The 10,295-nt window shown below is 44.3% G+C and overlaps 1 protein-coding gene across 4 annotated transcripts; it reads right to left on the minus strand.

Moving 5' to 3' along the window:
• Nucleotides 1-2,572: 2,572 nt before the first annotated feature.
• Nucleotides 2,573-10,243, minus strand: sncaip (synuclein, alpha interacting protein). Of its 4 annotated transcripts, none has more exons than XM_077560595.1 (12): nucleotides 10,173-10,243; nucleotides 8,995-9,075; nucleotides 8,743-8,815; nucleotides 8,343-8,621; nucleotides 7,759-8,006; nucleotides 7,485-7,662; nucleotides 6,212-6,459; nucleotides 5,818-5,997; nucleotides 5,632-5,745; nucleotides 5,431-5,556; nucleotides 4,719-4,888; nucleotides 2,573-4,614 (listed from the first exon to the last, which is right to left on the minus strand). In XM_077560595.1, the coding sequence occupies exons 2-12, from the start codon at nucleotides 9,049-9,051 to the stop codon at nucleotides 3,810-3,812; spliced, it is 2,478 nt and encodes an 825-aa protein (XP_077416721.1). In that variant the 5' UTR covers nucleotides 9,052-9,075; nucleotides 10,173-10,243; the 3' UTR covers nucleotides 2,573-3,809. The 4 variants fall into 4 exon arrangements, with proteins under 4 accessions (XP_077416721.1, XP_077416722.1, XP_077416723.1 ...); XM_077560596.1 differs by lacking the exon at nucleotides 10,173-10,243 and adding an exon at nucleotides 9,348-9,614; XM_077560597.1 differs by lacking the exon at nucleotides 10,173-10,243 and having other exon boundaries at nucleotides 7,759-8,003; nucleotides 8,995-9,616.
• Between the last annotated feature and the right edge of the window lie 52 nt (nucleotides 10,244-10,295).

A 10,295-nucleotide genomic window follows, 5' to 3' on the forward strand; every position in this document is an offset into this window, starting at 1 on the left:
TCTGCCCCCCTTCCTCACCCGCTTGTCAACTTAAGTCCCGCCTCCTCACTGAACACGCAACCAATTAGCAACATTCCAGCCGCCGACATCAAAACCTCAAGTGTTGTCCAAAAAACAAGTTGCAATTTAGCACCTGAGTAAACCCCCGTTAGCATTTAGCATGTGTCACCAGCAGTGCTTAGCGCCGGGACGTCCAAACTTTTTCCACAAAGGGCCACACACAGGGGGAAAACAAACAAAATGGAAGGAAAGATGGGGAGGCCAACTTCATGTTGTGATCACTGATCACAAAACATGCTAAAATTCACTAAATGTTGAGTTCTTAAATGTATTTGTGTGTGTGTGTGTGTGGGGGGGGGTTGCAGTACACACAAGCAAAGGCAAAAGCTTTTAGTGTGTAATCTTGTAATCTACATTCAAAATGTATTTAAATAAAGAAAAATATATTTGAAATATTCAACTTTTCCAATTAAGAAAAATTGACATCTTGTAACATTAACCTTAATAGCGATTCTTCTTCTTTTTTCTTTTTTTTACAGTTTTAATTTTTGACAATTTTTAATTTTAAATTATTTTTGGTCTGGTACCATTTACCATTTCTTTTCCATTTTAATTTTCATTAAAAAAAAGTCATTAAAATATTGTGACACGATTTTTTTAACCTTGTAAATAAAATGTTTTTCATTATTTCATCTTTCACCCTCTTTTTTCATTCATTTTTTGAACACACAGCAAGCCAACTTTGGAGACTTCTGGCTTCTTAGCATTGTTAGCATATCATGCTGTCTGCATAGCAGTTAGCCACATTAGCATGTTGTTTTGTTCCCAGGCTGGCAACTTGTTACATGTTTTGACTTGATTCTAATGTTTGTAACACGTTTCCAGTCTAGCAACTAACACATTAGCATGCTGGGCGAGGCTTTATTGACGTTGCAGTCGTGTGGTGATGAGTCATCGTTGTCATCTTTTAGCCGCTGGCCAACGATTATCAAGCTAGGCCCTGCTGCTGCATCATAAAGTGAAAACTGAACTCGAATCTTTTTTGTGTTCAAAGTGAAAAATGTTTTCACCGTCACAAATCTTTGAAAAGTCCACCGAGACGTTTGCTAAGCCGCTAAAAGCCGCGAGCTAGAGAGATTGATGCTCCAAGCGGATTGAGCTCTGCGCTTGTTTAAAAGACGTCAAAAAGGTCCACTTAGCTGGCTCAATTGATGATGTCTGCCTGGCAAATTGGCCTTTGATGCCGGCCCCTGAATGCCCCCCCCACTCCCACGGGGGCCCTAATGGGTTCCAGCCTAATAGCGCCCTCCATCACGCGCGAATATAAAACGTGACAATTAGCCAAACGAGCTTTAGCAGGAGGGGACAAAAACAAGATGCTAGTTTTCGACATAGACACCTGTGGGGGCACAAAGGGGGGACGCACAAGTCAAAGTGATAAATTCAACCTCATCGATTGGACAGCACTTAAGAGACCATGTATCCAGTTAAAGGCTACACGCTAGCAGGAACTAAAACTGGCAGTTACATAGGCTAAATGCTAACCTAAACACTTGAGCTAAATGATAGCTAGCTGAACAAACACAATAGGAAAACAGCTGTTGCTTAGTACCATTTCCAGGTCACATGCTAATAAGCCAAACGGTAAAAGATGCTATACGCTACGATAAGCTAGGCACTGGGAGTCACATAAATGCTACTTGCTAATTAATTACACCTAAAAAGGCCTAATTTTTAAAAATATATTATTGTATTATATGAATTTATTTATTATTTATTAACTTATTTGGAAAACGCACACGTCGTGATTCAATAAATTGCTCCACGTGTCGAAATGGTATGTATTGTCATAATGAGGAAATACACAATTGAAAAAAAATTAAAAGCCGCCATTAAAATGATATGTTTACACTATCAAAATTAGAACAATAATTTTGTGCACTAACCGCCAACTCAAATTAGCTGTTCCAAATCAGGACTCACAAATAGATACGTGGGAATGTATAGACAAGTCTTGCTCACTAGCTTGCTTATACTGGCAAAAATCACAACTTTTAAAATAAAAGCAACGCATATTTTTTATTTTACTTTGACTTCATGGTCACTGTGAGGACCGGCCAGATGTGGGCCCCTGGGCCCTACTTTGCCTAGTCACACTGGCAAATTGCTAAATATAAGCTAAATACTTGTAGCCACGTATTAACACACTAAGCAAAGGGAGTCCCAAAGGCTAAATGCTAACACGCAAAGATAAACAGCCACTTATTGCTAGGCGTTTGTCACACAAGCTAAACATTCAGCATCAGTAGCTAAATGCTACATACTAATGTAAGTTAGAAACAATAACAGTCCCACAGGCTAAATAAATGCTAGCCTAAAATCTGGGGAAATTGTGGGGTAAATGTTACATTGCTATTACAGTCACTAACTAAATGCTAATTTACATAATATGTGTGTGTCACACAAGCCAAATGCCAACTACTTACCAGCGTAAAACCAATACAGGAAACATGCTAACGTGGCTAGATGCCAGCTTGGCATCAAACAATCTGAAATAAAAGAGCACAAGTCATGAGAAATATAATTAAACCTTTAATGTGTTTTTAGTAAGAAAAAAAAAAAGTGCTAACATTTGTTGCGTTATTTCATAATTTGCCTCTTCATTTTTGTCATTTTGATGAATTGAAGAAAAACACATTCGTGACATCCGTTCATTTTGTCATGTCACTAACGAGCCATTAGCATCATTGGCACTAATTGGCGCATGTCTCCAAGCGTCCAATCAGATTGCTGCGATGTCAGCAGAGCCCTGAGGTGGAGCACATTTGGATTCAACTGCTGCCCCCTAACGGACTGGCGGCTGTGAAGCAATTGTACTGTGTAGTGAGTCTGGCGTCCACTAGGAGGCGCAGGATGAAGACACAGGAATTGACAGTCTTGTTTAAATAAAGTTGTGTGGAAAAATACTTGTATACAAAAAGTGACATAATGAATAAAGTGTTGTTACCATAGCAACAGGTCAAGCAGGAATCTACTCTAGTTTTAAAATACCAAAAACGTGACATCAAAATAGTTGCAATAGTGACATAACATGACAGGCTTTTTGACCAAAGTGTTGTTGCTTGGCAACCAGAAAGAAAAAAATGGTTAAAATAAAAAAAAATTAAAAAAGTGACATCAATGTGCCAGGTCACTTAACTGCTTGGTATAAATATCTGTTTCTAAATTTCTTCCGTGTTGCCATGACAACGGGTGAAACCAACTTTTTTTCTTTTCTTTTTTAAATAATGTGACATTCTTGCTATGGTGCAGGCTTATTTTAAATAAAGTTGTTGAAAAAACAGTGAGTTGAATTCATGAATAGTGTTGCCATGGTGGCAGGTCATGTGACGACTTGTTGGCATCAGGAATATTGTTGTCATGACAACAGGTCCAATGGCAGCCTGGTTGAAATAAAGCTATGTAAAAAAAAAAAATAAAAAAATGTAGCTCATGATTAGTATTGCCATGCAATCAGGTGACGTGACGTGTTGTTTAAGAATAGTTGTGCTTAAAGTGAATGGTGTCATGTTAAACAACAGCCTGGTTTAAATAAAGTAAAAAAAAAAAAATCATGATTAAAGTAGGACGATTGTTGCTATAGCGACAGCCTGGTTGAAATAAAGTTTTAAAATGGTATTACATTGCAAATTCGCAATAGTGCCACATTTAACAGCCTGCATTAAATAAAGTTGTGTTTAAAAAGGGTGACATCATGTAAAAAAGTATGTGATCATAAAAAGTGTTGTTGCCAGGGCGACAGAACGTGTTTACACATTTGTGCTTCTGTTCTTGTTCTTGTGCTGGTTGTGTGTCGTATTGTGCGTGTTGTTGTTGTTGTTTGCGTTTCCGCTGAGCGTCTCCATAATGGACCTGAGCGCCCCAAAGGGCCTCTTGGCCTCCAAGCTTGCTGTGGGCATGGCCTCCTTGGTGGTGGGCGGTGCCCTGCTAGGCTCCGCCTCCTGGTGCAGGTGCTCATTGAAGGTGACCCTGAGCTTGAGGCTGTGCGCCGTCTTCCTGCGTGACGACGGCGACTTGAGTGCGCTCTTGGGGCTGGTGGCCGCCGCCTTGGGCGGGCTGGCGGCGTCCGCGTCGCCCGTCGAGTCCGCCGCCTCGGAGGGACTGAAGGCCACGCCGTTGACCGGCTTGGAGATCAGCTTCCTGTCAGCCGGGGGGAGGTGCTTCCTCATCACCAGGTGGAGGTGCTTGGAGGCGGGCTCCTCGTCATTGATTGGCAGGTGCGTGGGCCTATCGGGCCGGGGAGGGGCGTCGGAATCCGATTCGCTGAGCGAGCGTTGCATCATCTGCTTCAGACGCGCCAGCTTCTGCTCGCGCTTTTCTGCCGACGCCAGCGCACTGCTGCGACGAGCGCCCTCTCGGCTCGGCCCCCCCGCAGCCGCCGCCCCGACCCTCGAGGCATCGCAGGTATCTTTCCGTAGCCCCGCCTCCTGACGCACCAGCCAATCGCTGTCCACCGAAGTCCCCTCCACGCTCAGCATCATCTCAGGCCACGCCTCCACGCCAGCGTCAAGTTTGTGTAGTTGTTTCTGTAGTGTTGCTTTCTCAGCTGCTTGTCTGCAACACACGCGCACGCACACACGCACACATTTACTCAACAAGTTTCACGAGGTGAGAACTGAATATTTGTCGTCTTGTTCTCCGCCCCCCCCCGCACTGACTCGGTGAGCTGCTTGGTCAGCTTGACGACCTGCGACGCTAAGGACATGCACGTTTCCACGACGACCAGGTAGCGAGCGCAGGGGCTGTGACCTTGACGCTCCGCCAACTGTGACGGTCGCTCGCCCTGCTGGTTCAACACCGTCACGTTGGAGCCGTACTCCACCAGCGTCTAAACACACGCACACACATCAGCTTCACACTTCCGATCAGCGTGTTTGGCGTACTTTGTAAAAACAAAACACAATTACAATGTACAGTGGGGGTCTTGTGATGAGAGTGTGCTTCAGGCACCCGCCACTAGATGGCGGCAGCAACCATACATTTTTTTGTCAGAGCGCAAGTCCAATATTGATAAATGCCACATTTTGCGTGGGAAAGTTTGTAAGCATGATTTACGCTTACGTTTGAGAAATGGGGCCGCTGGGCCCTGCTTGCCGAGAACCACCCATATATATTAGTGATAGATTGATGTTTTTTTCAAGGCCGATACATATTATTAGTAGTCAAGGAGACCGATAACCCATATTTGAAGCTGATATTCATTTGCAGGAAAAGAGAAAATTTTTGCGTCAAAATTTTGCCAAATATCGGCAGGCCGGTTTTCGCCAAAATGGCAAATATCTGCAGGCCGATAATCTATCCCTAATATATATATATATACTCGTACCTGCGTACACGTAATAAATGTGTAATCAGAATATATGTGCGTACCTGTATACACGTGAGGTGTCCATATTGCGCGGCCACGTGTACGCCCGTGTTGCCGTTGTGGTCCACCTCATCCAGAGAGATGGCCTGTTCCTGCATAAACTGAAGCAGCCACAGCAACACCTTCTCCTAAACACACAAACAAACACACGTAAGGCTTGGAGGGTCCCAGCAAGTCGAGCGCCAGGAAGTGTGTCACCTCACCTGTCCGTAGCGAGCGGCGTAGTGTATCAAGCTAGGATGTTCTCTGGTGCAGCTCAACTCGGCGATGGCTTCGGTCTCGCTCACCATCCAACGCACGCACTCCAGGTGGCCGTTCTACACACATTCAAGCACAGCATGTTGTAAACAACAAAACAAGATGGCCGCCCCGGGCCCGCCCAGACGGACCTTGACGGCGAACCCGGCGGGCGTGAGCTGCTGCTGGTTGCGTTCGTTCAGTCCGTCCTCTCCCATCAGAGACGTGAGATGCTGGAGACACTCGGCGTGGCCCTGAGACGCCGACACGTGCAGAAGGTTGTTGCCCGCCTCGTCGCGGATCAGCGAAAGGTTGTCGGCGGCCAGGTGAGGCTGACGGGAAAACGTCGCACAGGAGCAGGAACAAGAATGGCTACTTGTGAACTTCTTACCATTTTGAAAATTAATTGAATACATGGAAAATACGTAAAAATAAAACACTGCAGGTGCTTAACTGGGGCCACACACATTTCTGACAGGGCTTTAGCACCCCCTAGCTGCGGTGTAGCGCCATGCCAGCATAAATAAAGACAAGCGGGCATCTCACCAGAAGCGAAATTTGACCGTCCCTGACGATGTTGATGATGTTGTGCTTCTTCTTGCTTTCCTCGTCCACCTCCGCTCCTCCCCCTCCTCCATGTTGTCCTCCTGCAGGGCTCCACGGCTTGGCAGCGTCCTGCTTGGCCAGCGGGGGAAACAAGACGCCGGCGCCCCCTGCTGGTGGCTCCAGGCCGGGCCTCTGATTCTGGTTGTGGTTCTGTGCTTCCGGATACACCCTGGCTGACAGCAGCTTGTCTGGGTCAATCAAGGACATATTGATTAGCAGATTGATTATTAGCAGGTTAGTTTGTATGGTATAAAAAGTTTATTTTCTCGATCCTTACTCAACAACTACTTCTATAGCTATATCTATTCTAGCTCAATCTATATTGTAATATGTATCAACCTGATTTGCATGTATTTTATATGTAAGTAAATATTACATTATCTATTCTAGAGGCTTCTAATCCAGATCTATATGTACTCTAAATCTATATATTCATTTGAATCTCTTTTCCAGATGTACCTCTAAATCAAATATTTTAATTTAATATTGCCCTTTTCTACTCTAGATCTAGCTTCAATATTGTATGTTATAGTTCTAGAACTGTGCATAGCTCTTTACATATTCTAGAGCCTTTTGCATATCTTCTAGATCTATGTAATCCACTGATCTGTATATATGCCTGGATAGCCGCTAGGCCAAGACTTTTGAAGCCGCGAGGCCGCCATATTGCTCCTCCCAAGAAACGTTTCTCAGTACACAATCCTATACATTTACAGTATCAAAATTGGAAATTTGTTTTTAGTTATTAGTAGAAACAGCATGATTTATGATGGTGTTAATTTGCTAAACATAAACAAGAGGACTTCAAACATTTTACAACTTGCCCTAAATACATGTATAAATTATATGATTAATGATGTTTACAGGAGGAAACTTGTATACCTGTAATTCAACAAAAGATGCCTCTGCCAAATCTAATCTTGGGGTCAAAGGAACTGAGCAATAAAAGAAAAAGGGGACCGTCCACTTGTTAAAAAATAGTGACCACCAGGCCACAGTAGTCTGCCCGCGAAATGCGAAGAGTAAAATGGCCGCCCTGTGGTTTCAACGGCTTGCACGGGCGTGTATGGCTATCCGGTAATATATACAGATCAGTGATCTAGTCCATCCATTACAGATCTGTATATTGAAGCTCTATTATAGTTTTTGTCATAAAACTGAAGATATGTTAATGAAGGGGCGTGTCTTGACAATCCATTATTAGACCACATACCTCCCTCAGGGAAGGAGGAGAGCGACGAGGAGCAGCTGAGCAGCGAAGAGGACGAGGAGAGCGCCAGATGATGCTGAAAGCCTCCTGACGACTGAGAACGAGGAAGGTGCTGCAAGTCCGGATCCAGGGACTTGGACTTCCTCAGGTCCGACCACTTCAGAGGGGACAGGACGCACATCTTCAGGAGGAACAGAAGGAGGAAAAGGAAAAGTTGAGATGGAGAAAGACAAAAAAATTATGAAGAGCAGATGATTTTGTGCGTGTGCGTGTGTACCTGTGCTGCCGTGTTGTTGCCGTTGTCGTCTTCCTTGTTGTTCTTGTTGTTTTGCCTCCGTTGTCTCTCCAGCGTGGCCCCGCCCACGTTGCCCGCGCTCAGCGTCCGCTTGTCGGGGGCCCTCGGCAGCGTCGACGTCTGCTGGCCGGACGACTTGATGAACGGCACGTCCAGGATCTCGTCCATGTCAAGGTCGTAGTGCTCCAGCTCTCCCAAGACACCCGGGTTGCCCCCGTGGTTAGCGCCTGCTGTAATACGGAATTAGCTACCTGATATATGCTCTGTTTAAACGTGTTGCTGCTTCATGTGTGTTAAAGTAGCAGTTTTTTTGAAGGTTTATTATTGTTGTAACATAAATGCTATTTTTTTTTAGCTCGTCTGTGGCATTTTGCATTATATATTAGCACTGAGCTAGCAGTATGACTGTGAGTATTGTTGTATGCTCTGTTTGTTAAATAAATAACAGTGATGCTAATTTCTATTAGCCCATTTAAGGCATTTCACTTTACATGTTAGCATTAAGCTAGCACAATTTTATTAGACATAATGTTTAATTGAACATTTCTTTTGGACATTTCACTGACCTGAACCCGCACCAGCGTCGTCCACCATCTTCCCTCCCGCCGAGTTGGAAGGTATTTTGTGGTCCTTAGAGACCGGCCTGGCGTCCCCCGCTCCTCGCTCCTGGTCTTGGACCTTGGCATTCCAGCCCGGAGGCTCCTCTCTGGTCTCGGGGTGATGCTTGAGAGGAGAAACTCGCTTCACGGGACGGAACTTACTGTGCGCCTCGGTCACGCCCGTGGGTTTGATTCCCACCACGCCCACGTGGGACGCCACGCCGCGGCTCCAGTTGATGGCCGGCGCTGAGGAGCGGAGTGAGGGAGAAGTGAGAAGGAATATGGATAGATGAGAAGGAGGCCTAGTTTAAATCCCGATAGCGCATGTTAGCATTAGCCAGTTAGCTAACACATTAAGCATTGTTACCGGCTCGTTCCTCTGCCTGAACATCGCTCCGTCTGGACAGTTCCGGAATGTTCTTCAGAGAAGAGACGGAATACTGAAACAACACAACATGGTGATGAGTTCCAGGGCCCAACTGATTAATTTCAAATCATTTCAAATCTACAAAAAATCTATGTTTTTTTCTCTGAATTTTATTCTGCCAAATATCGGAAGACCCCAATACCGCCATCACGACAACGGCAGGTGTGTGCGTTCTTTGTGTGTGTAACTGACCACGGCGTCGTCCGAGAAGTCGATCTCATCCAAGTCCAAATACTCAGGAACCTCCATCTTCACACCTCATCACCTCCAACCCTGCACAAGATATGACACGTTGAAAACAAACAACATAACGACACATTCAGAACACATCATTCGAACCTGACCCTAACCCTCAGAACACATACACACCATGATGCAACATCACACCTCATTATCTCCCCACAAACACCTAACGACTTGAAACAGTAACATTGCGTGACACGATAACAACAACATGAAAAAAACATGAGAACAACAATATTACACAACAACGTGGCACAATAACGCAACAATAACAAATACACCACAAGCACAATTAAAGTTACTAGCATATCCAACTTCTTAATGCTAATCACGATTAGCAAACACATGCCCCAGCTAATCACTAGCAAGTCTGTCACCAGCAGTCTGCTAATCCCTTAGATAGCATGCAAAAGTAAAAGTTATGTTGCGTTCAGGTTCACATGTTTTTTAATGTGTTGTTCCAGGACCACACAAACAACCACCAAGTCAATAAATCAAATAATGTTAGGGTTGTAGCTTTCAAAGGCATCATTATCCTCCATTATGCACACACATCAAAGTTCAGAACAAAACTAGAAATGAAAGGTTTAGAGTTTTTGTTGTTGTTGATGAGTCGAAAGTTTTTTTCTCTTTGAGTCTATCCCTCAAGGCAGCACTGGATTTGACGTGTTGCCTTCAGGGACAGTCTGAAAACATCATACGTGATATTATATAGCAGACAAAAGTCTTCAATTGAAAGAAAAACACGTTATTCTTCAGCATATCATAAATAAATGGTCAGAATTCAAGTTTAAGAGACAGACGCGTGCAACACATTGAAAGACAATTGTGTTTAGGAGATGCAACTATACTTACAAGTCTATTTTGAGCATATATTTTGCATTTAGAGCTTTTCGTTGAGTATTTAGTGTGATTGAAAAGTGAGTTTCTTGTGCTCCTGTAATCGGTTCGATTGAGGCTAATTGGCAATGCTAGCAGGCTAATCAGCATCCAGGGACGCTAACGGATTAGCCTGCTAGCTAATGGCTAGCCGGACAGATGGAAAAGGAGGCGACAGGAGAAAGTGGAGGTCGGGAAAAAAAGGAACACTTTTTAAATGTGCGCAGATGCTAAAGTGTATACATTACCTGGCGGACGGGCGGACTGCAAAGAGCAGAGCGGCTGACGGGAAGGTTCAGATGCAAATGTATTTTTTTCCCTTTTTTTTTTTTTTTTTTTTTTTTACTCGTCGATGCTAGCAGCAGCACAAA

This window comes from Vanacampus margaritifer, chromosome 3, assembly GCF_051991255.1.
Source record: "Vanacampus margaritifer isolate UIUO_Vmar chromosome 3, RoL_Vmar_1.0, whole genome shotgun sequence".
Lineage (NCBI taxonomy): Eukaryota > Metazoa > Chordata > Actinopteri > Syngnathiformes > Syngnathidae > Vanacampus > Vanacampus margaritifer.

Bases quoted from the DNA above. Each gene is read 5' to 3' on its own strand.
- sncaip (XM_077560595.1), bottom strand. From the start codon at position 9,051: ATGGAGGTTCCTGAGTATTTGGACTTGGATGAGATCGACTTCTCGGAC. The intron at 8,622-8,742 runs GTAACAATGCTT...TCCGCTCCTCAG, and splicing joins TCAGGCAGAGGAACGAGCCG to CGCCGGCCATCAACTGGAGC. The intron at 8,007-8,342 runs GTCAGTGAAATG...TCCGTATTACAG, and splicing joins CGACGCTGGTGCGGGTTCAG to CAGGCGCTAACCACGGGGGC.